This window comes from Rhinolophus sinicus, chromosome 16, assembly GCF_057876585.1.
Source record: "Rhinolophus sinicus isolate RSI-liver-muscle chromosome 16, RSI-T2T, whole genome shotgun sequence".
Taxonomy (NCBI): domain Eukaryota; kingdom Metazoa; phylum Chordata; class Mammalia; order Chiroptera; family Rhinolophidae; genus Rhinolophus; species Rhinolophus sinicus.
The window spans coordinates 53,391,799-53,417,691 of NC_142516.1; the positions used below are offsets into that span (position 1 = coordinate 53,391,799).

General features: G+C 43.5%; 2 protein-coding genes and 1 long non-coding RNA gene across 3 annotated transcripts in view; 1 reads left to right on the forward strand and 2 right to left on the reverse strand.

Annotated features, from left to right (window-relative positions):
* Nucleotides 1-3,725, reverse strand: part of GLDC (glycine decarboxylase) — a 74,140-nt gene extending 70,415 nt beyond the window's left edge. Inside the window, exons 1-2 of the mRNA XM_019727139.3 lie at nt 3,117-3,725; nt 2,439-2,517 (exon numbers count right to left, since the gene is read on the reverse strand). Coding sequence (XP_019582698.3) covers nt 2,439-2,517; nt 3,117-3,389 — 352 coding nt within the window. The 5' untranslated portion in view covers nt 3,390-3,725. The remainder of the gene's footprint in view (nt 1-2,438; nt 2,518-3,116) is intronic.
* A 1,972-nt stretch (nt 3,726-5,697) lies between these two features.
* On the reverse strand, nt 5,698-25,881 carry LOC148755009 (uncharacterized). The gene is made up of 2 exons (XR_016019294.1): nt 23,487-25,881; nt 5,698-9,948 (listed from the first exon to the last, which is right to left on the reverse strand). It is a non-coding gene; the product is annotated as an uncharacterized LOC148755009 (long non-coding RNA).
* Nucleotides 23,116-25,893, forward strand: part of KDM4C (lysine demethylase 4C) — a 383,956-nt gene continuing 381,178 nt past the window's right edge. The window contains exon 1 of the mRNA XM_088793095.1: nt 23,116-23,293. The gene's annotated coding sequence lies outside the window, so the exon portion shown is untranslated. The remainder of the gene's footprint in view (nt 23,294-25,893) is intronic.

Sequence of the window (25,893 nt, forward strand, 5' to 3'; positions counted from 1 at the left end):
TTCTGTCCTGTACATGCTGGTCCCTATGCCTGCAGCAGCCTCCCCGAGCTTTGTCCAACAGAGTATTACTACTTAGCCTGCAATACCCTGGTCCTGCACCATGGCTGCCGCGGTGTGTTCCTGTACGGGTGCTCTTAGCATGCTGCTGTGTGTCCACTAGGGCAGTGGGCAAATGGCAGTGATTCCAGTGTGACTGGATTTGTGCACATCTGTAAACTGGATACTTCAGAAGAGCCAGGACAGGAGTTTTCTGCTTCGTACATCCACCCCCTTGCAGAGGACACAATGAAGATAGTGTAGACCGGTGGTTGGAGTGTGGACACTGCAGTCGGACTACCTGGGTTGAATTCTTTTTTTTTTTTTTTAAGTTTCGTGCCTGGGTTGAATTGTCTTCCCCAGTTACCAGCTGTGACCTTAGGCAAGTTACATATCTTCTGTTTGCCATGGTTTCTTCATCTTTAAAACAGAGGTGATAATGGTACTTACCTCATAGGGTTGTAATAAGGATAAAATTAATACATGAAAAGTACTTTATAAAATGCCCAGTACATGGTAAACATGATATAAACTCTTGAAATTATTAAGTTCTGCATAAGAACTGACCCAAGTATCTACATGCTGCTTAAAGTTAGTTCTCACAATCTGTTTACTCAGCTATGAGGGCAATGAAGACTCGTATGACTAACTAGCTCTTACTAGTTTTCTCTGTACGTGGTAAACAAATATTTGGTCCAGAATTCCTCTCTGACTGCAACAGAGCACAGGCATTCACATGAAAGTTTGATAACTCTGCCCATTATTAAATGGAAATGCTAGTACTGGAGGTTACCCGTACCTATTTGCTCTCCCTATGTGGAGAACATTAACCAACCATGACATCTGCCCCCTTCAGAGTAAAACATTGATGCCTCCCTGATGCATTCTGCCCCGACCCCACCCCTAGCTCACTCTTTCCTGGAGAGCCAGTCCACTTCAGGGCAAGGGTGGGGACTCCTGACTGCAATCCTTTGTGTTACCTCAGACTAACCAGATGGAACCAGCCCCAAATCTCAGAAGCCACTAGGTTATAAGTTTACATTTAAGTTGCAAATTACTTAGCTGGAGCACTCTTTCAAGGAGGGAGGGAGAAGGCGAAGGAAGGAGTGAGGGAGGGAGGGAGGGAGGGAGAGAAGGAGGGAGGGAGGGAAAGAAGGAGTGGGGGGAGAGAGAGAGAGAGAGAGAGAGAGAGAGAGAGAGAGAGAGAGAGAGAGAGAGAGAGAAAATGTTAATTCCCCGATGTTCAAATTGTTCAGCTGGAAACAAGGAGCTGAACTAACAAAGGATAGACAATTTTTCTGACATATTTCCTAGGCACTAATGCTCTTAAAGAACATGTTATTTTAAATTACATGGTAAAAAGGGCTGACCTAAACGTTCTCTGACTTTGAAAGTCTCAGGAAGGCACCGACTTGTTCAAATATTCACCTAAGTCTTGCTCGAAAAATATACAACTATTCCCTCTTTAAACATCCAATGAACCAGGATTCTGATTTCTTCAAATTGAAATAGATAAGGCTCCAGCTATTCCTAGGTCTCAGCAAGTTCAACGGAACAAAATGTGCAGATTTTCTTCTATGGGCAAGGCCCCCGCCATCGGGTGAACTGGCTCAGATTTGAAGCAAACAATGGGAGCAGTCGTCCGCATAGCTTGAGTTACACTCGCCAGCAGGAGGTGGACCAGCTTCATACTTCAAGTTGTCTACTTTAAAACAAAATAAAGCTTGCCTTCCATATATCCTCTCTGTCCTAAAACCTAAAACAAGACAAAGACCGACTTCTCTTCAGTTGACTCCTTAAGTAAAAGAGGTTATTGCATCTCTATGATTCAAAACCAGATAACTCCATGAGAATTCTTTCTGGTTTAAAAAGGGGGGAGGGGAGAATTCTTCAGTTCTGCCTGTCCCCTTGACTCGCGCTTTCCTGTCTCAGTCCTGGAAGACCTCTGAAAGGCAGTCTTCAGACCATTAAAAACATTTTAAACATAAAAGAAAATTCTAATAAAGTGTATGAGTAAACTAAGCTCTCTGAACCAAGCATTAATCTTATTTATTCTCTATAAAAATCATCATTCAGACTTGAAAAGTACTGTTGCCTTTCAGTAGGGGACTGAGAAGTGGGGCACGTGTTTGTACACCGCCTTTGCTGGCACCTCCAGAACCCTCAGAGAAAGACCTAGCGAGGCGCTGCACGGACTCCACCCGAGGGTACAAAATGGACTTCTCTTCGAACTATATATTCCACCCTCTTCCGCCCCTTGAGGTCCCCTCATCTGTTTTATTTTAAGAAACATATTCATTCCCCGTCCTGAGCAATCCTAACCCAGAGCTGGAGTTTCATAAACCATAGAAGACAAATAGGCCAGAGCAAGCGGCGTCTAAGGAGCCCTCCCGGCCACTTACAAACAGGGTCTTCCATTTTCAAGGGTCTTTTCAAACGGATGCTGGCAGGGACCGTCTTCTCCATCAGTTCATCAACGCTCTATAATTAAAAACGCAAGGCCGTGAACACGAAAGAGAGTAAAGTGCTTCGTTCAGAGTGAAGAGTCACCTGTGTTTTGCATATACAAAGGCGTATGGGAACCTCATTTAAATCGCCTAATTGGGTTTCTTTCTTTTTTCCCCCTTTCCTTCTCTTGTTTTTTAAAGAAAGGAACAACTTTGAGCAAACTAGAAATCACTTGGAGAAAAGAAAATTATGAAGCGGGGTAGTGATTCAGCCACTCAGGGTTGGATTTCAATTGGCAACTGGAGATAATCGGATAAACCACGAGGTCCTCCTCTCTCAAAGTTCGAGCTCAAACGCAGGGCAAGTTGGGTTAAAAAACAAAGGGTTTTGATGCGCGGAGAGCGAGTGGAGGGGAAAGTACGCGGGCGGGAGAAAGCTAGGGCACGGGGATCGAGCGCGCGAGCTCGCTTCCACGCCAGGGCCCAGGACCGCGACGCGGGTCCGACGCGGGTCCCACGCGGTGCGAAGCAGAGCTCCCAGCTGGGGTGTGGGCGGCACTGCCAGGACCCGGGCGGGGCGGGGTGAAGCCCGGAGGGCCGGGTGGGGGTGGGGGTGGGGGTGGGGGTCCTTACCGCCAGCCCCAAGGCCTGTAGCATATCCCTCTGGTCTTTGTCCCCAGGTCCGATGTGCCTCCGAGCGAAGTCGTCGTGTCTGGGCAGGAGGCGTTCGAGGAGGCGCGAGGCCCCAGCCCCGCCGCTGTCCCCAACCCCGCCGCTGTCCCCACCACCGCTACTGCTGTCGCGGCTCCGCGGCGCCGAATGCTGCCCCGCGCTGCCAACCAGGCGGCGGCCGCCCCTGACTCCACAGCCCAGACGCAGCCCCCAGGCCTTGGCGCACGTCTGCATGGTCGCAGCCACAGGACCCTGCCCCGGCCTGCGAGACTCAGTTGCGCTCTCGGCGTCTCTCTGGTCGCGGTCCCCCGGGGTGGCAGCTGCCTCCGGCCTGGAGCCCCTTCCACAGGACGACCGGTGCGACAGATGGATGGATGCTCCGGCGCGATGAATGGGTGCCGCGCTCAGCCTGGACACGCGCGCAAAGTTGTTGCTCCACGCAAGGCACCTGCTCCGCACACTTTAAGTGTCGCCCTGGAGGCGGGCGTTGGGATGGGGCCAGCAAACGCTCGGCCAATAGGAGTGAACGGAGGGGCGGGGGACGGACAGACCCCACCCCGCCCCCTCTCCCTACCCCCTTCTTGGGGGCCCCACAGAGTCCTGCTGCTCCCGGCATCCTCAGTTACTCCTACTCCATCTCTGGCTGAAGCAGAGGCCAGGGCGCACCCTGCGCGGGAGGCCAGTCTGGGACCTCACCGGTGCGGGATCCGGGTGGACCGCGGTGGGCGAAGTTCCTGGGGGACTCAGCCGAGATGGAAGATGATTCTGACCGGGAGGCCAGACACTTTGAGTTGGTTCGACTCCATTCATTAATTTTGGAATATCTTTCCGTCATACCTCATGGTAACCAATATGAGCAGATCAAAGTTCTTTTATAGTTGTAGGATTGTGAGAAAGTTACTCAACCTCTGAGCTTTAGTTTTCACATCTCACGGAGCTGAATTTAAAAAGAGATTATACGAACGTTGAAAACACTGCCATAACAATAGGCTTGAACTATGCCGCGCGCTTTTGCGCTCTCTCTCTCTTTCTGTGTGTGTGATATTAAGGTATACATTTTGCACTATCATCTCAGTTGGAAAATTTATACCTAGATATTTTGTAAAGCTAAGCTTTCTAGCTATTTCTTGAGATTTTTATCAAGACAATGAACTTTTAAAATTCCAATTGTCCTTCCAATATGAGGAAGAGAGAAAAATGTTCTGAAGTCATCAGAACATTACTTGTACTTAGACTAGGGAAAAAGAGAATCTGTCCTCTTTCTCCACTAAGCTTCCTCCTTCACTCCTGCTCTGCACACTGGGCTCTCTAACTGACAAGCACAGAGACTAGTGGAGAGGCAGAAAAGTATAACAAAAACGGTAGGCAAGATGTGGGTGTATGACAGGCAGGGTGAGTGGTGAGCTAGAAGGGCTGGATTGAATGTCTGAACAGTTTTCATCCACTTGGAATTGAAATTACAGCCTTCATAACAGTTGGGAGATACTCTCATTGCTAGATGCCATGTGGGGGAAGCAATTTGTATTTATCCCCATTACTGTCTATGCTCTTTCTATGCATCACAGGGACTAGAAGCCAGAGAACTATAATTCCCAGATTCCTTTAGCTCCAGCGTTCTGGGTGTTATTAGTCTTTTGTCAACAAGATACACTTGTATAAGAACTGGAACATAGAGTAAAAGCAGAAAGAGCTATCTAATGCATATTGGCACTGGAGGGTTTCTGTGTAGGTGTGGGTTCTAGACCAAGGAAGAAGGAATATAATACTGAAATCATTGATATGTTTGTAGCAGCAGAGATTGTGGATTTAGTGTATATTAGCTCAATCAGCCAGGAGTTGCTCTAAGGATTTGATGAGCTGGTTGACTGAAACCAGACTCAACAATGGCCTTCATTAAATTAGGTACTAAGTTAAGATGCTAGTACTTTCTTGGTATAATAGAGAAGGAAGGATCTCTCTTTCTTGGTAAGATAGAAATATTGGAATGAACTCATCATGTGCAACATACTCTTCAACCCTCTCAGTGTGTCCCTCAGGAAGGCACAGAGGACACTTCACATTAACACTGAGAAATCCATTAGTAAGAGGAGCAGCAGTATTGTACTTTCTGTGTGGGCACATGTGATATGATAATGGAAGATGCCACACTGTTGAAATGGGCTCCCTGAAATGGAGTCCCAGAGTGGTAAGTCAGTGGCAACACTAGAAAACAAAGAAAAGTGAGCAAGTTGTTTAATGGGCAACAGAGGCAGAGAGGTAACTAATGAGGCTTGATTCACAAGGATCTTTGGTGCTCACTAATTAATGAGCAGCCTATGAAAATCTTTCTTAATCCAGTGAACCAAAATTTGATATGTCACCCAAATGGAGAGACCCAGTCTCTTAACCAGTTCTCTTACGTTAGCTGGTTCATGACCCGACCCTCTCAGATGAAGGGACCTTCAGAAAGAATCCTTGAGAAAAAATCTTATGACCCTGCTATAAGTATACATACATATAAGATACCTGTGGCCATTTACCAAGTGAAATGCTTAATTTTATGTATCGATTTGGGCCACAGTGCCCAGATATGTGATCAAACATTACTCTGGATGTTTCTATGAGAACGACTTTGGATGAGATTAACATTTAAATCAGTGAACTTTAAGTAAATTGCCCTCCATAAAGTGGGTGGGTTTCATCCAATCAGTTGAAGGCCTGAGTAGAACAAAAGACTGATGTCCCCTGAACACAGGCGAATTCTGCAGCAGACAGCTTTTGGACTCAAATGGCAATTGACTCTTCTCTGAGTCTCTAGCCTGCTAGCCTGCTAGTGCAGATTTTGGACTTGCCAGCATCTATAATCACATGAGCCAATTTCTTAAAACACACACACATATATATGTGTGTCTTAATTGCTATTGGCGTATCAGTGGGTGGGATTGACCCTCAGGCTAATTAGCTGTGGAGTTTGGCCATGTCTACAGTTTATGGGCTGCTGTGCTGGGGTTTACCCCAGTGAGTGAAATTCACCCCGGCAAGCTCTGGTGCCTGTTGAGACCACCCTTTGTGTGTGCCGCTTGTGGGGCTAATTGGGTGGTGCTCTGCTGTGGTCTGAAGCCAACATCCCCGTATGTTGGTTCTGGGGCTTCTTGGGAGGGGGTCTGTCATGCAGGGTGTCATGTAGGGTCTCTGGTCCCGCTCCCCACATAAGAACGCAGGACATGGTGAGGCCAAAAAGGAACACCCACGGAGCCATAAATAGGGGAGTCATACCACTATAGTCTCACTGGCGGCTGGGTTGGAGACACAGGAAGCAGGAGCCACACGATCTGCAACCTGTCGTCTGCTTCTCTATCAACCAACCAACCCCACTTGCTAACTGCAATCAGCGCTTGCGAGCCACTGTTTGCTTGCTAGCCCCCATTTGCTGCTAGCGTAGCCAAGGCAGTTATATTCATGTCCAGTGGCTCACTGGTTACAGCTGACGGCCAACTAGCCACAGCTGATGGCCATCCAATCACAATTGATGGCCATTTACTACCCGAGTGAGCACCTTTCCACGTGAGGTTGAGAGCCTGGAAACTGTACTCCTTGGCTCTGTCTCCACAGGGTCCAATACAGGCCTATGTCAACCACTGCCTGTGACCAGCCAGGAACTACCTGGTAGGAGCTACAAAGCAATCCATGGTTGTTCATTGCCTGTCCTAAACCAGGAGGCACATGGGAGAGGCCACGCTGCAAACAGAGGATGGCTACCACTAGTACTGGGCCTGGGGTAGCTCTGCAAAAACCCAGGACACTCCGAGGCCTGTTGCCACCGGCCAGCTCCCTTCAAGTTTAGCTGCTGATAAAGCCTTGTGTGGTACCAAGTTGTGTGAGGCAGGATCTCAGGAAGTCAGTAGAATGGGAAGAGTTGTGGTCACCAGGTTAATGTAGATTCTGGTTTGATGGTAATGCCAAGCCTGCAGCTACTCAGGAAAAGTCTCAGAGCACACAGAGGCCAGTCATCAGCCGCCTGGGGCCTGTGGACTCCAATAGTTTTCTAAGAAAGAGTGCAATACTGGTGGGGCAGTCTCTTCATGGAGAAAGTACCTCCAGAGTTGGAGGATTTGGGTGGGGTGGGATCCCAGTGAGTCTGCAGCTTGGAGCAGTGAAGCTCACCAGGCCAATCAGATTCAGATGTGGCCGGAAGCATAAGGGGCAGGCTCAACACATTAAAGATGGCGGCTGCCTGACCAGGAGATGGACCTCACACAGGGAAAATGATGACTGTCCTCCAGCCCTGGCCTTGAAGCCAGACACCTCATTCTGCTACCTGTATGCCTCTGGCACCCCCCGAGTCATCATCGCTCTGCTAGAGCCCAAGGTGAGTGGCTGCGAGTGAGTGAGTCTGTGCGGGCCATTTAAAAGGACATCTGGGTTTCCTGCAGCCTTTTGTCCCAGCTGGATGGTTGGAATCCCCACTGTTTTCCACAGCCAGATGTTGTGAGGGCTCTTCTTCCAGGCACCAGTACTTCAGGCTGCGGAGCCTGGAGTGGGGCTGGGGTCCTTCACTCCTCCAGGGCGAACCTTGGCAGCTGAGGTATCCCTGCCTGTTTTCAACCACCACACGGAGATTTGGGACCAGCCGGGTTAGCGTCTCTGTCCCTCCTACAAGCCTTGATGTGGCTTATTTTTTATATCTTTAGATAAAACTTCTGTTCAGCCAGACTTCAGATGGTTCTCCAGTTTGTTGTTCTGTATTCTAGTTGTAATTTTAATGTGTTCATGGAAGGAAGCAGGCATGGTGTATATCTACTCTGCCACCTTGGAGCTCCTCAAAGAGAAAATCCTTTTAAAAGCCAGGGGGGGAAAACACCTTACCTACAGAGGAAGAAGGATAAAAATTACAGCACATTTCTTGTTAAAAAAAAAAAAAAAGTATGCAAATAAGAAGAGAGTGGAGTGAAATATTCAAAATGTTCTTAAAAATCAGCCTATCATTCTATACAGTGAAATTATCCTTTAAAAGTGAAAGATTAAAAAAAAAAAAAAAAAAAAAAAAGATGTTCTCAGAGAAAGATTGAGGGAACTCATAGACAGCAGACATTAGCTATATTTTTGCTCTTTCCATTGTTCCTTCTTCCTTCCTGGTATTCCAAGAGTGTTTCTTCTATCATTTTCTTTTTGTTTAGAGAACTTCTTTTAGTCGTTTTTTAAAGGCATCTAATTCTCTTAGTTTTCCTTCATCCAGGAAGACCTTGATTTCCCCTTCATTCCTGAAAGATATTTTCACAAGATATAGTATTCTGAGTCAACAGTTCTTTCTTTCACCACTTGGAAAATATGTTGCCCCTCCTTTCTGGCCTCCATTGTTTCTGATGAGAAATCGGTTATCATTCAAATAGTTTATTTCCTCCTATAGATGTCAGTTCTCTTTTGCTTCTTTCAGCATTTTTCTTGGTCTTTAGTACTCAGAAGTTTGACTATGACATGTCTTGGCATGTCCATAGCACTAAGCTTCTTAAATATGTAAGTTTGTATTGTTTGCCAAATTAAGGAAATTTTCAGATATTATTTCTTTGCTCAGCCCTTCCCTTCTTTTTTCTTCTCCTGGGACTTCAGTGACATGAATGTTAGATCTTTTGTTGTAGTCTCATATGTCCCTGAGTCTCTGTTCATTTCTTCCTTTTCCTGTTTTCTCTGTTGTTCAGATTGGGTAACTGTTATTGTTTTACCTAGAAGTCCACTGATTATTTCCTCTGTTCTTTCCATTCTGCTATTAAGCCAGCCATCAATTTTTTAAAAACTTGTTAATGTTATTTTTTTGTATTTTTGGTTTTTTGTTATTTTTTGTATTTTTCAGTTGTAAAATTTCCACTCAGTTCCTCTTTATATCTCTCATTTAAGTCAAGGATTTTCCTTGTTCTTGACGAGTAATTTTGCATTGTATCCAGTACATTCTGAATATTATGACATTCTGGTTCCTATTTAATTCTTCCATTTTAGAAGGCAGTCAAACTGTTTAGGTTCAGAATGCATGTCCGGGCCATCTTTTGTAGACTGTATTTCAAATGTCAATTAGTTTTCAATGCCTTTACAGTGCTATTCTGGTCTGCCCCACTTGGGTGCTACTCAGGAGCCAACCTACAACCTGAGCAGTAGCCCACACATAGTTCAGTTTGCTGCGTTGATTATGCTGTTTCATGCATAGTCCACCTGGGGTCTGCCCAGTAGTTCATACACAGCTTTAAAGAATCCCATTTTCCAGTTTCCTTTTCTAATTCTCACCCAGTCACTAGTTGGGATGGAGTGACGTGCTGCCTCTTTGCTGCTACGGTCAAAAGTGCATTATCTCAGTCTCTGCAGTGCCAGGCTAGGGGAGTGCTTCCTCTGCTTGTGTTAGTGCAGGGTAGGGATGGTCAACAGGGCTCCTTCCCACAGTCTTGGCCAGACCCACCAACAAGGGGCATGGGTGTGGCTTTTATCATGGTGTTTATCTGGAGTAGGACAGGTATAATCAAATGGCTTTTGTCCTGTATGGTCACCATTTTCCCATTCCTCTGGCCAGTGAAAGCAGGCTTCTTTTACACTGAAGATTAGATACACAGGAGGCAAAATAAAAACCTCAGCAATATCACTGCTGGGTCATTTTTCAAGTCCCAAAGTGCCTAGCCAGGCCACCTTCTTTTCAGAGTCTTTGATGGGTACTTTATGTATTTCAACCAACCATTATTATAATTAGCAGGCAGAAAAGGAGAAGAAAATACATCTACTCTATTTTTCCAGAAGCAGAGGTCTGATTCATATGTCTTTAGGTCTCCTGCTTGATCTGTGCAAAAGACATAATTTTAGAGATTGATAATGGATTATGAAAATGTATTCCAATTGGAGCTGTTCTTACTGAATAGTAGAGCAGATTAACATAGCCCCTTGTAACTGGTGTGTGGCTATTAATCTGGACAAACTATTATTTCTTTATACCAATTAGTAAAGACTGTCAGAAGCACTTTATTCACTTGTCAGCATAAGCAGTACACTCTCCTATCTAACCACGGGGCTGTGTCAGCTCTTCAACTCTCTGTCATAGTCTAACCTACCAGGACTTTGATTGTCTTGCTCTCCCCTAGGACTTAGTGCTTGAAGGACCTGGTAAGCAGAATGTAGCAAGTCTCCTTGTTGCCTTGATAGGACACATACCAGAGAAGTGGGAGATAAACCTCATGAGGATTCGGGAATCTACTACCTCAGTAAAGTTCCTGGGGCTCCAGTGATCTCAGTCCTGTTGACCCATAGACTTCAAAGTGAAGGACAATTTTGTACACCTTAAACCCCCTGCCATTAAGAAAGAGGCACACTGCTTGGTGGGTCTCTTTGGATTTTGGAGGCAGCATTTCTGTATACTGCTCCAACCCATAAGGTTGACAGTTCTGAGTAGAGCCAAAGAAAAAGGACAAGCTGATCTAACCCTGGGGCTCATAATCCAGTAAATCCAAGGATGGTCTGTCTGTGGCACACAGGGGTGCTCTCTGGAGCCTCTGGTAAGCACTAATGGGAGAATCACAGAGTAGACCCACAGGTTTTGAAGCAAAGCCATGCGCTTTTCTTTTTAAGAAACAGTTCCTAGGCCACAAAACAGCATTCTACAATGAATTACTAAAAGATCATGTGAGCTATGATGCCCACAATGAAATGGGTGTTATCTGACCCATCAATCTTTAAAGCTGGGCATGCCCAGTAGCACTCAGTCATCAAATGGAAGGGGTATGCTTTCCATCATCCAGTGGAAGATGGGCTAAAGCAATTTCTGAAGGCTCCAGTAAGTTTTATGAACAAGTGCTCAGATTCCTGAGGCACTTACTTGTGCTGTATTGTCTCCTCCCCTTCAATCCATGTGTATTGTCTCATGGAAGAAAGAATTTAGGCTTGATGTATAGTTGGTTCTTCATGATATTTAACATGAACTGAAAGAAACTGCTATAAAATTAGTCCCACTCAGGGATTGTATTGAAGGTGACAGGAAAGAGAAATCCTCCAATGGGCAGAACTTGAAATAGTTCATTTGGAAGGAGAGATGTCCAGAGATACAGATCTCACTTCCTCTGGGACAGTGGCGAATGGTTTTACATAGCAAAAGAAGAGGATTGGTGATAAGGAGAGGGGTACGTGGTTGGACATGGTTAGAATAGCACAGAATGAGAAGACATTAGCTTGCCACATGAACATTCACCGAGGAGCACCAACTGCAGACAAGGCTCCCAATAATCAAGTGGACAAGACCACCCATTCTGTGTACGTCAGCCAGCATCAGTCCCCAACCACCCTACTGCTTGCTCAGTGAGCTCATACTGAAAATGGCCATGGAGTTAAATATGGCCTTAAAACTAGGGAACTACTCTCATTCCATGGTTTTGGGCTCTGTAGGGTTAGAGAACTTAGTTCTGAAAGAAAGGAATGCATCTCCCAGGAAATGCAACAATGATCCCGTTGAACTGGAAGTTAAGACTGCCACCTGGACATTTGGGGCTCTTCATGCCACTAAATCCACAAAGAAAGTGATTACTTTACCAAATGGGGCAATTGATGCTAATTATAAGTGGCAAATACGTTTATTGCTTCATATTGGGAATAAGGGGGTGTATATCTAGAATTCAGGGTATTTCCTAACGTACCTCTTAGTACTTCTATGTTCAGTGACTAAAATGTAATGAAAAACTATAGCAAACCAATAGAGACAGTGCCAGTAAGAGGTGACCCTTCAGAAATGGAGGTTTGGGTCATCCCACAGGTGGTAGAGAACTATGACAAATTAAGGTACTGGCTGAGGAAATAAAGACTAGGGTATAGGTAGTGGATGAAGGAGGTTATGAACACAAGCTATAGTCCAATGACCAGTTGCAGAAACAAGGATGAAGTTCCTATATACACTTTTCCATGTTTAGTTATGTACATACTTATCACTCTATTTTTTCTTCCCTTTCCCTGTTATTTTATATAAGGTATGTTGGTGTTAGTTAATGTTATAAATTAATCCAGTGTATAGAGATTATCAAAAGGGGATTGTGACTGAACTAGAAATATCATTCAGAAATAGCATAGTGACTGATGAGAGTTTGGCTGTCCCCTTCTAGGGGAAAAGGTGGGCACGCTTTCCTTTGTATAAGGAATACTTGCATTAAATTAGGAGGAGGCATGATATTTTTGCCATTGTTGTTTGTAAGTTTAAATATAGGTAGAAAGCTCTGTATGATTGCTGAGTAGCCAAACAGATAGACTGTGCTTTTTTTTTTTTTTTTTTTTTTTTAATCCAAGATGCAGTCCCGCTCCCTTCTTGGCTCTTCTCTGTATTACAGAGTAATCTTAGAACTATATTTCTCAGGTCCCATTGCCTACAGGATCCTGGATGCAGTTTACAATTAGCCACAAAATACACTTTGCAATATTTGTAAAGCAGAAGAGAGACAGAAGCCATTTCTTTCTTCCTCCGGCAGAATGGGCAGGTGTGTGGGATGAGGCAGATGGAAAGTGCTGGAATGACCATAGGCATTCCACTGTTAGTCACTCACCTCTGCGCAACAAAACGGTGATGATGATTGGTGCCTAGTTCCTGTAATTCCCTGACCTGTGTCACTTACACACCTGCCAAAACCCAACTGGTTTCATCCCCTCAAGGGAAAATTTAAAAAATATCAACAACAAACACTGCCTAGAAACACCAGTGCAGCTCCCATTAAATAAATGTTTAAAAAATATCAAAAGGAACTCCAAATTATCAGCTTGAGTGAGGTGCCACCATGTATCAGGCAGATCCTACTTGCCCAAAGTTTGGAATTGTCCCGGGGCCTGAGAACCCGGGTTGAACCTGCAGGTACAGGGTGGCTGGTCCCAGCTATGGTGAGAAGAGGCCCAAAAGTTTTAGTTCCGTCAGGACTTTCGTTTCAGCATGAAGGAACATTTTGCAAATAGTCTATTGGTGAAAGGAAATGATCTGGGGGACTAGGGAACAGTTGAGTCTTTAAAATGATTCAAGTTGAGGCTTCAGAGAGTGGTATAGAATAAAAAGAAAGCAATCACAGCAGTGATTTTTCTGGGTGAATTATTGAATTCCCTGTTCCCAGAATTACACAAACCAGAACATTGTTTTTGAATTCTATTTTTAATAATAAAAAACAGCTGAATAATAAAGAACTTTTATGTTTGTATCAAGTAAGGAATTCCTTATTCACATGTATTTCATGTCCGCCTTCATAATAATGGCAATATTTTTTATGACATACTTTTCCTAAGTTACTATAGACTTCTTTCCTTTTCTCTTGGGTCTGAAATGAGACCAGTCCATTTCACAGTCAATACCCCTAAGTAAAACATGGGAGAAGAGAAGGAAAAAAGGTAGAGAAATCTTGGTCCCCATCAGTTTGTGAATCATGTACCTACATGCCGCTGTTACCACACCGTTCCCCACCCCTCCTCTTCCTGGGAAGAATTAGTAGGGCAGGATGATTTTTCTGCTGGTGGGACTCTTTTTTTTCAATTGAGGTGACGTTCACATGGTATACAATTAACCATTTTAACGTGAACAATTCAGTGGCACTTTCCCCAGGTCTAGAGCCGGTGATGAAGGGCTGGAATTGAGAGAGTGATAAAGTGAGGGATGCAGCAGGTTCTAGTCATCTAATGATAAAAGAATGGAGGAAAATCCCATGGTGGCTTGAGGAAACAGCAACAGATGGTTTTCAAAGTGGGCAGACCCTGACCCTTGTGGCATTGGGTGATACATTCACCTAGGTCACCTCTTCTGAGGTCTTTCCATGTAGGGTTTCCTGGACCGTGCTGGCCTCAGTGGTGTAATCCAGCACTCGCTGGTCAGAGTTTTACACCAACAGGTATCAGAGTCAATTCCAAAGTTCACTCTAGCTTGTGAAAAGAGCAAATAGACCATGGGTGTTTCTTCCCCCTCAAATCCTATTATCTCTATAAAAATGACCTCTGGAATAGCACATAGAACCTCTACCCATTTGGGGGAAAAAAGTAAATTAAATATATAGACACTGCATCAGAAAAGGAATAGCTCATCCATATGTCTGGGGAAGTTGGAGCCCAGATAAATACAGTCCTCACACAGACACACAAAAACGTGGGGAGCTGGGGGGAAGGCTGAGTAGAGTGGAGATGAAAACACATACAAGATGAAAACTCCTAACATTATCAGGCTGGCGCTAGTTGCTGTTGGTGGTGCCTCCTGAGTTGGGGACTGGAGAGCTCACAAAATGGGAGGAGTCATGGGGCCAGTTCACAGTTCAGGGGGGTGGCATAAGGGTGGGAGTGGGGATCCTTCAGGAGGTTGGAATCTGGGAAGTTCAGCTGTTAGCAACAGCCACTGTGGGTGGGTAGATCTTTCACCACCAGCAACCAGAGGTTGGTCTCAGGCAACCTTTTTTTTTTTTTTTTCAACTATAGCAGGCAGAGGTTCTAGCAAGCATTAACTCCAAAAAAAAATGTCTATTCCCTTGAATTTGAGCATCTAGAGACTCTGGGGTAATAGAACATCCACTGGAAACTTGGCGAAGTCATTGAATGATACAGAATGCTCACTACTGAAAATCCAGGCGAATCTCAGTTATTAGAACCAAGGAATAGGGTCCAGGTGGATCACCACTCACCCCCACCGTGGGCTAAGCAGGAAAACAAAGTGCCTAAGTATTTACCCTGCGTAGAGACCAGATTAATGGATTACTCTCAGAGTCTGGGGTAGGTCAAGTCTTGCAGCAGGGAGGAAGTGATAGGGATTTGGGGCAAGAACCAGGTCAGTCATTGTGAAAACTATAATGTGTGTCCAGCTCAGCGCTGGGCACTGACTCCTAGAGTGTTTTCCACCACTACCTACAAAGCAATTGTAGGGGTTCAGAATGAGTCACCCCAAGATGTGCCACTGTGGTATGTGAATTATTTTGAGCTACAGGCAACCGACCACCCCCCTTTAACTACCAGATAACTTTTTTGACCTATCTGTATGGCAGGGCAAACTACTAAGTACCGAACATCTGCTCTTCTTATCATGCTGCAAAGATCCTTTGAAGCTCCGAGACACTTTATCTCATCCTTAGCTCAAAATGCCATACATATCTATCTCATTTTAACTTTCTGACCCAGAACCTCTCCTGTATGTAGGCTTCCCATGCATACATATGTAATTAAATTTGGTTATTTTTCTTCTTAATTTGCCTCATATAGATTTAGTTAGACCAGCCAAAGAACCTTGAACGTAGAGGAAAGTTTCTCCCCTCCCCCACAATTCTCCAATTCTCAGGGGACACCAACTGGGTGTCCTACAATTTAACTGAATTCTGACACTATCTACCTAGTGATAGCAGCAGATCCCACCTGTTAAGGTCTGAGTCCACATGACTGCCCTTCCCCCTGTCCCACTTCAGGTGGCAATTGCAGGTTCAGGTTGTTACCTATGCTTCTGACTGATCAGCTATAAATTGGAAGTGCCCAGGACCCCCTTCTCAGGTTTGATATATTTTCTGGAGTGGTTCACAGAACTTCCTTATGTTTACCAGTTTATTGTAAAGGTTCTTATAAGATATAGATGAACACCCAAAAGAAAAGGTATCTAGGGCAAGGTCCAGAGGTGTCCTGAATGCAGGAGTTCCCCTTCTCATGGAATTGGAGTGTGCCATCCGCCCTGCTCATGGTTGCGTTCACCAACCCAGAAGCTAATCAAATCTTGTTCAAGAGTTTTCCTAGAGCTTACTCTGCAGCCCACCCCCTCCCCCCTCCTGGAGTCCGTGGGTGTGGTTGAAAGTTTCAACCCTCTAATCTCTAGGTCGTTTGGTGACCAGCTCCATTCCGAGGCTATCTAGGGGTCCCACCCTAAGTCACTTCATCAGCATAAACTCAAGTGGGCTCAAAAGTGGCTTCTTATGAATAAAAAAAGTGTTCCTATCACTCAGGAACTTATGAGGGTTTCAGGAGCTTTGTGACAGGAACTGGGGACAAAAGCCAAATATATTTCTTATTGTACCACTCCCCATGTGGAATCAGAGTGGGCCATTCCACTGTGGCATTCCGGCTTTTTGACATCCAGTTGGAAATTCTTGGAGCTCCCTGGTCTCTCTGATCTCACCCCAGGCTAAGGAGTCTTCTCTGGTTCTAAGCAGTGGATTCCAAGGGCAGACACAGGGTTGGAGGAGAACTGGGCCTGTCCTGGGTTCTTGCCCTTTCAGCGCTCCAGAGTAATAAGTAGGTCTTAAGAACTGACTCAGTCACCCATGGTAGCTCCCCCACGGTCTTCCCTCTGCAGAAACACCACGTGTATGAGCCTCTGGCCTGAGGGCAAGGACGACCAGGAGCCTGCACACAGCAGATCATGTCTTTCCTTTTTAATTACAATTTCCACTTCAGTGCAGCCTGCTTTCCATTCACTCCCCTGCGGGGTCTTGCTCCTATAATATTGTCATCGCCAATTACCTCATGACTCACTTATTCAGGGCATGCAGTCTTCCTTTTAACCAGCCACTCTCCTCTATCTCCTCTATGTTAATCAGCCCAGCGTGAAAGCAGACTGTTCGAGGGGCAGAGAAGCTTCAGGTCAGGAGGAGTCAAGCATCAGTCAGAGGCTGAAGACATCCCAGACAGGCGCAGAGACCCTGTGCCAGGGGCTTCAGCAGCCTGAGGCTGGGCCCACATATTCATTGAAGCACATGGAGACTGAGGAAGTGTCAGCTATGTCTGTCAGCCTGAGCACTTGCTTCTTCAGAATCTGGGCCCTGCTGCTGGGATTTTCTCTTGTTTCCTGCTCCATTTCATCAAATGTGGGTCTGTCTGACTCTAAAGTCCATGCTTTAACCACACTGTACGTGCAACAAACACAGAGGGAGTGGCCTACACATCCCCCGCTGTCCCCTAGAAACAGCCAATTCAACAGGGATTTGGAGGGAGAGACCTGATATAATTGGCATCTGCACATCACCTTACAGTCCAGTGTTTGGCATGTCATTAGCTTGAGAGTCAAAAGTATGTGTTGAAGTGAAAAAGTCAAAACTATTCAGGTGTGGGGGACTAGAATGTGATGTTCCTTACCTCACTGTGGGTAAGATCTGTGGGTAAGACCAGAATTTGAAAGCACCAAGGAAAACACTAACAGGGACTAAACTGATGGTGGGTGCTGGGTCGGCTGGAGAACCCTCCTCAGTGGTCTACCTCACTGGTATCTTCCACCTTGGAGCAGATTTTTACACTCTTCCTTTCCTCTTTAAAAAAGGAACTGTTCACACACATTTCTGTCAGACTTACACACACTCCTATGGCCTGTGTGTCTTTGTTCATGCTGTACCCAGACGCTCTTCTCCCTCCATCTGGCCTATCAAAACTCTGGCATCCTGTAATGCACACCTATTACTTGATATTCTGAAAATATATCTGTATTCTTTTAAGTTGAAACAAAAAGTAGCAATTGTTACCCATCCATAATGCCTTATTCTACCCCTTCCTGTCTCTGTACCTGTGGGTAGATTACTTACTCTCCTTAAGACTGAATTTCCTCACCTGAAAATGGGACTATTAAAAACCACTTAACATACTTTAAAAATAAATGAAAATACATTTTCGTAAATGAAATGCTGTATGTAAAGTGCCTAGCAGTGTCCTGGCATATAGCAAACTTTGAATAAATGTTAATTCCCTTTCTCTCTTACTCTGCTCGTCCCAATATAAAATGATTCATATCTCCTTTGCTGTCCAATAACACTTCCTTGTGAGAACAAAATGTGCACATCATACATCCCACCTTGTCCTCTATAATTGACATGCGTGTTCTCTTTCCTCTTCAGGGTTAGAAGCTTAACCTTACGTGAATTATTTTACCAGCATGGCCCCAAACTGACACACTTTGTACTTTGAACATAGTGCATACTTAAGCAATACTTGTTTTGTTGAAAGCATGAATGAAAATAATAAAGGAGGAAAGGAAGGGAAAAACAGCAGAGATTGAAAAGTAATCTACCTGTCCATCCATTACGATAAAAATGAAATCACTTCATGTTCATTTTCTTCTAATGAGTTTAATATACACATATACATATATATGTATATACATGTATATGTGTGTGTATATATATATATATACACACACATATATATATATATGGTGTTTGTGGGCTAGGATTTTGTTTGTTTATTTATCTTTGTTTTACCATATATAACGTGATTAGAACAGTGCTTGTCAAAAGTAAATACTATGTAAGCTTTTACTGTTATTCCCTCCCCTCCCAAGTATACTCTTTTAGTTTAGTCCCTAGGAAATACTGTCAAATACTGTTCTTCAATTTCTGTTTGAACTGAGACAAGCAGGAAGATCTCTGGGCTTTTGTTCTGCTTTGGGGGAGGCAGGCTGTAGGTGGAGGGAGAATCCAATTGGGCTGATACAGAAAATCCCACCTGAATGTTGCCATCTAGTGTTCACTTCATAAAGCTAGAAGCGTCCTAACAAATGAATCGCATCCTTTGAGCGAGGACCATTTTAACATTGTTTTGTTATTGGATCCCAGGTTTGAGGAAATTTTGATAACCAAAAGTACAACAGAATTTTGGCAGTAATGAGGTAGTAACTGAGGAACTGGAGAGTTAATATTGCTATCCCCATTTTAAAGATAAGAAAATAGAGGCCTACAGTTTAACTTGCCTTCTTTTTTGAAGCTAGTTGAGAAAAGAATCACGTTTGTACCCATGTCTATCAATGTCATTTATGCCCCGGTGCCTGTTAAACTTTTGGAAATCCAGAAACAGCCCACAAATTCTGGTTAATATCCTCATAGATTTCTATGGCCTCCTTGCTTGAGAACCACTGCACTAAAGAAACAAAACCCTCTGCATATTAATATTCTTGAAATAAATTATACTACTGAGACCTGAACCAAGACTTTCAAATATCTAAGTTAGAAATAATAGGAGCTAAGTTCAAATCAACTTGATTCAACTTTGAACTAAATGATAGTTATTTAAAGGGGAAATGATCAATAAATAATAAAATACTAACCTTCCCCAAAGCACCCCACATCCTTATCTTTAGGAGAATTAAAACTAAATAATATGCTATATTGCTATAGAAATTATGGAGATGCCATTTTTAATGACTTCTAATTAAAAAATAAGCTTGTGTTTAACGTTTACAAGGTTTTTTTAGACAAGGGAAACAAAATTAAAAAGTAAGAATAATCTCTAAAATCCAATCACTTAATCTTTCTTAATGTTTTGGTGTATACCTAAAGTATTAAATGTACATTTGAAAGCGTGTGTATATGTGTGTGTGATTTTTAAAATAGCAACATGCTAAACATGCAGTTTGGTTGTCCTTTTTTAACTAAAATACATGTATGTTGGTAACAGTTTTACATGGCAGAATTGTTATTCTACATGTTTTTAATGGTTGCATTGAGTTCCATTTTATGGATAATCATAGTTTATTTAACCAGACTCAATACAGACATTTAGTTTGTTTCAGATTTTTATCAATACAGGATAATGCAGGGGTAAATAACTGCATACCTAAATCTAACGTATATCTGTGTTAACATTAAGATAAGCAGTGAAATTGGAAAGTGACTTTAATCAACTATTGAAGAAAGCAGGGGGGGGGGGGGGCAGCCAAAGAGGTAACAGGAAAATAACAAATGATGGATTAGACTAAGAACCAAAGCTGCCTGAGAATTAATCCTCTTGTCTTCAATGTTCCAAATGAAGTTGACAGAAATTGCTTTCCCAGAGCGAGGTTCTTAGCGTTACTGTGTGCCATTACAGCAAAGCTAGAAAGAATCAGGGTGCAGTCTAGAGTGACTAATGGCAAACTAAATGCTTGCACAAAGGAAACCATTACAAGACCAATTAATATTTCTAGACTGGGCTCCCAAATACAGACAGAGGTAAGAATCTGAGGTAAAGCAGAGAAACTAAACTAGAGACTAGCACCCCATGAAGTCATGGTTCTGGAGGGGGGCAGACCAGTGTTGGAACCCCAAATCTGCCAATTACAGGAATTGTGAACTTGGGCTAAGCACTTAAACTCCTTGACCCTCACTTTACACATTTTCTTCATTTTTTTTAAATTAACGTTTATTTGATACTGAATTTACTCCCGGCCCTAAGTTTTTGTTTCTTCAGCTTCTTCTGTGAGATCTTTTTCTTCTGTGCAACCTCCTCTTCTGGTTTAGAACAATCTGCTCTTTTTCAGTTAGGATCATCTCAATGTGGCAGGGAGAGCTCATGTGTGGGTTTTCAACCCGTGAGCTCTGTAAGTTCTGCACTGCATCTTGGGAGCTTTGTTCACCTGGATGTGCTCAGTGACCAGAGAATCTACATCTAAACCCTTAGGTTCCACATTTACTCTCTGCATTTTTAAGTATATGCAGCAAAAACTCTGCACTCATTTTGGGCCACCAACCCTGCATCCAGCCTCACTGTTTGGCCTGGGCACACCTCCCAATTCCACCATTCTACCGATGGATTGGGACACATTGCTTTTGTAACATGACATCCTTTAGATACCGGTACTTGGTGGCTTTTCGGATATGCATACCCTTGATGGCCTGGGCAGTTTTATGAGTGTTCTTAAAATGAACACGAAGATTTGAACCTCTTGATTTACATGATTTTGTTGGTCAAGCAAACAGTGAACCATTTTCAGAGGTCACTTCAGACCACTTATGGGAAGAGCCACATTTTCTTCATTTTTAAGATGGAAAAAGTGATAATGCCTCTCCCTCAACATTGTTAGAATTGAATGAAATAATGTAGCTTCCATGCAGAGCAAAGTGGATGACATGAAGTGGAGGCTCAAGAACTGGCAGCTGTTGGGGTAGCCGGATGGCTCAGTTGGTTAGAGCTCAAGCTCTGAACAACAGGGTTGCCAGTTCGATTCCCTCAAGGGATGGTGGGCTGCGCCCCCTGCAACTAAAGACTGAAAATAGCGACTGGACTTGGAGCTGAGCTGCAGCCTCCACACCTAGATTGAAGGACGACGACTTGGAGCTGATGGGTCCTGGAGAAACACACTGTTCCCCAGTATTCCCCAATATATATTTTTTTTTTTTAAAGAAGAACTGGCAGCTATTAACCAGGAAACAAAAACAAAATCTTGTCTAATCAGGGGAGAGGTTGCATGGTGCTTTAGACTCGGAGGCAGGAACTAGTTAGAGCTCAGCCCAATGGGAGGCTAGATCCCAGAAACCAGGATGACACTTATGGTTCATGAAGAATAAAGTAAGGAATGTGGGAGCACAGCCAGAGGTTGAGTCCAGAAAGTAGGGTCCCCAACTGGAACTCCTCTTATTCCTCTGGTTTCCGTAACAGCCCCCAAAGCTGGACAGCTTTTACTTCTCCTTTTACAAGAATTTCCTTCTGTCCCTCTCTGACTCCCTGGGTTTGCCTCAAAAGTTCCATATTGACCAAACTTTCAATGTATACCACCTCTTGAAGAGTAAAGCCTTATTCTAGAAAGAATATAAAGTTTGTTTTCCTGGGAGAAATGAGAGGAACCTTAGATTCCTTCAGAAAAGCTGGGCAGCTCTCTCAATCAACTCATCACATTTAATCCAGCCCCAAGGATCCTACTTCCTAAGTGTTTTGTCAGTATCAAGTTGGTACTCCCTTAAGGTTGCTTTCATACTGACTATAATAGGAGAAAAAAAGAAAAGAAAAAAAAAATCCCATCTGTGAGTTATGTGATCGCTGGGAAGCGTTTGCTCAGATTTGTAGCCTGGGTTAGCAATGACCCAAGGAACTTCAATCCATGAAAACTAGTCTTATACTGAGAAGGCCCTAAGGCACCTAGCAGGTGCAAATGAAAATCCTTTTTGGAAGAATCCACAAATACTTTTTCTCACATAGTTTTTCAAGAATACGGAGTGAACACACAAGGAAATGAGACACCATGGACCATACACAGAAGAAATAGACAGCAGAAAGGAACTGGAAAATAATTTAGACATTAGAATTATCATGATAGATGACAAAACAACTGTGATTATTATGTCTTTTAAAAAAAAAAATCCAAGTACCAATTAGCAGGAAATAGGACAAAGAAACATGTCGAACTGCTCTGCATATATGGGATCTGCAAAATCCAAACTGGGAGAAACTAGTCAAAGGCCCCAGATGTGTCGACAGAACATTGTTAGGAAAAGAAAACTTTCAATGTTTGGTATATGGGTTTTTTTGCAGATATCTTTTATCAGTTTAATTTCCCTTGCATTCCTGGTTTTCCAGGGGTACTTATGATGGGTAAGTTTAATCATTTATACATTTGAGATGAACATATTTTCTCGATTAATCAATTATCTTTAATTCTGATGTTAAAACAACCTAACTTGCTCATAATGTATTACTCTTTTTATATAATACAAGATTTGGTTAATATTTTGCTTACAGGTTTTTGCACCTCCACTACATTCATGAGAAAAACCGGAATATAGTTTTCCTTCAATTTCCTGTCCTTGTCAGGGTTTCCTATCACGGTTATACTAAGCCTCCTAAAAAGTTCAATTGTTCTTGTTTTTGCCTCCTCTTCCCCATTTTTCTGCAAGTATTTGATTAAGATGGAAATTATGTTTTCCTCATAATATATTTGGTTTAACTTGCCAAGAGAAAAGCCAGGGAGGCCTGGAGTCTTCATTGTGAAAAGACGTAGGGCTATTCTTTTGTTTCCAAACTAATATTTTTGTTTTCCATTTCCCTGCACAGGGACAAAGAAGTACCGCCCCCCGCCCCCGGCCCCCGGCCCCCGGCCCCCCTCCTCCACCCCCGACTTCTCCATTCCGGGAAGCAGACTGCAATGGCCTCAGGCCACAGAACTGAGGAAAAAAAAAACGCTTACAACATACGATCACCATTGGCCAGGTAAGATATGGCGCCAATACTCTGGGCGTAGCCGAGCGCCCAATGTCCCTTCCCCTAGAAGCCATGTTTTGACGTCACCACGCAGCGGCGCCACATAGCACTGCCACGGAGCCTATTGCATTGTGGGACACGCGTGGACACTCTCAAGTCTTAGTGCATTCGCGCGTTGGTGCCCTGTTCCTTCCGCTCCAACCTCTTTCCCCTTTGTGAAGATGGGGGGGCGTTCCCGTCCACGTGGAGCAAGAGGATTCGAGAAAATGGCGCCAGTCTAGGTGCCATTAAAGGTATTGGAACCTGACCCGGGCTTGAAGCCTATCAGAGGCTCACGTGACTTATTAAGTGCTACTAGTCTCCCCAGGGCCCGTGTGTCACGTGACAGGCGTCTGGCCCAGTTGTCACATGACTTCCGCGCCGCCATATTGCTCTTGAGAGTACTATCCTCGGGCATGTACCCTTCCCGCCGCTGTACCTCCTCACCCGCTTGCGTCCATGTCCCGTGGCGTACGCACAACACACGACTGCCTCCTGCGTTAAGTCTCCCAAACCCCACTTCCATTTCTTCCTCCGCCGTACAGAGACGTGCGCATTGCTGTCCGCTTCTCTTGGGTTCTGGGGGAGAAGGTAATCCCGGAGTTGGCCGTCAGGGGAGTCGGGACAAGAAGTTTTCACTCGTATCTGCTGAGACTTTAGTGGTCGCCACCCAGAGGGGGGGAGGAAGTGTGGGTGCCACAGGCAGGGCTGTGTCCAATGCTCTCGAGACATCCAGAGGTGCAGTAGGGAGCATGCGTGCTACGTAGTGACTCGGTTCGGCCTATCCCGGTCACCTTCTCTCTCCCTTGGCCCATTTTGGGAGTGAGCTTGTTTCCGAGACACCTCAGGCGGGACGTCCCGCAAGCGTATTCTAACCCATAGGCTAACTACAGCGTCTCTGTCCTCCGCTGAAGCTTTTCAGGGCCTTACACCACTTCTTTCTGGACTTCTGCCTGGTAGCTTGTACATCGCCCGCACCCTACCCCTGGCTTAACTCACAGCTGACCTTACACCCATACTGACCTGCCCATTGTTCATATGGGTATAGAAAATAATAAATTACCTCCATTTTTTTGGGATTTTTGTTTTTGTTTTTTAGGTTTTTAGCTACCCAATTCAAGAAATGCTTTCCTCCTTGTCCCTGATTTCCATCCCCACCCCATGGTAGTAGGACTAATCCGCCGCTACTAGACGCTTACTACTGTATCTGGCACCCCCCACCCGCTCCTCTCATGATATTTGACATAATTTTCCCTGGCTACTCTTGTTGAAACACATGCTTCAAAAATCTCAAAAGTATTTTCTGCTGGTTATATAAACAGGTTTGCTGTTTTATTAGAATGTAGTTTTCTCCTTGTACTACCTTGTCATTCCCAACCAAATAATTCATACCTGATCTTTACAAGAACAAGAATATTTTTTATTAGTGCCAAGACCATTTCAAAGTGAGGTTGTCTCTGCTCCATACATGCAACAGCAAAATTCCTGTGTTAGCAAATATAGATGAGACTGATCATTTCAAATGTCATAAGTAATACTTTTTAAGACAAGTTTTGAAAATAATTATTTAGCTGCCTGTTTGTCTTTTACCTAAGTTTAGTTTGTTGAAAACGTTTTGTGAACCAGTTTAACACACTGTAGAATACATTTTTATTGAATGAATGAATGGCTTTATGAGGTTTTTAAGATTAAATACATGATTTATCTGACAAGTGCACGTGTTGGTAGCCCTGCAGAAATGCTATTTGTCAGTTTGCAATTCCAAACAATCTCCTTTCACTCTGAACCATAGAATAAAGCATTCAATGCACTACATCACATTAAAAGGAATTGTTATAAATGGACCTCTGCTTTTCCTTCATAGTTAAGCAAAGTTAATTCTAAGGAATTGCTCTCAAAACTTCTGTTACTAAGGGTAAGAGATTTAGTGATTTTTAAAAATCCAATCTATTTTAAACTGAAGTTTGGTAAAAGGTTTTATGTGATTAAAAAGTTGTAAAAGTATACAGTGAAAAATCTGTTTCATATCCTTCCAATATTTTTTCTTAGTTCCCAACACAGCCCACCCTAAGATAACTGGTTGGGAATTTATGCATAACCAAGGAAATACAAATACACTTACTTTCCTACTTCCTGTTTTTACACAAACAGTAACCTAATATACACATTCTGCTTGCTGCTTTTTTTCTTCCTAAAATACAGGTATTTCTCAAAAAAATGAGTGAAAAACTATTAACTACTTAATATGGTACAGTTTTGTAAAGCATCCATCAAGTTGCCTGTCCTATAGTTAGCACTCAAATATATTAGTTTGCCTCTTTTTTCCTGCTTACCCTGATACAAGATGATAAAATGCCATTTGATAGGACTTCATTTGTACTGCTACCAAAAATGTTCATGCCAGAAGTTGTACCTTACTCTGACCTTTATGTCACTGTCTTATTTCCCCTATAGACTGCGGTGGTCTGAAGTTTAGAGGGTTGACCTTATTCAAATGTATTTTCTAATCTCCTTCAGTGACAAACTGATACATGTAACAAGTTATACGCTTGATAACTACTAGTTGAAGGCATGAATGAAAGAAAAATGGGCAGAGTAGAGAGATTTTTAAAAAGAAGAAAAAGCTGAAAAAACATGCTATCATTATTTAACAACATAAAGAGGTCTATAGGATTGATTCAGGAATATTCCCTTCTCTCCCTGCTCCACTCTTTCCATCACTACAAAGATGAAATCACTTTGTGTTTATTATTTTAAAAGGAAAGTGAAATATAATGGAGGGAGAAGCTTGCACATTTGTTGTTTCTGTTTTTTATTTAATCTCTCTCCAGAAGCCTCTAACGGTGCTTCATTT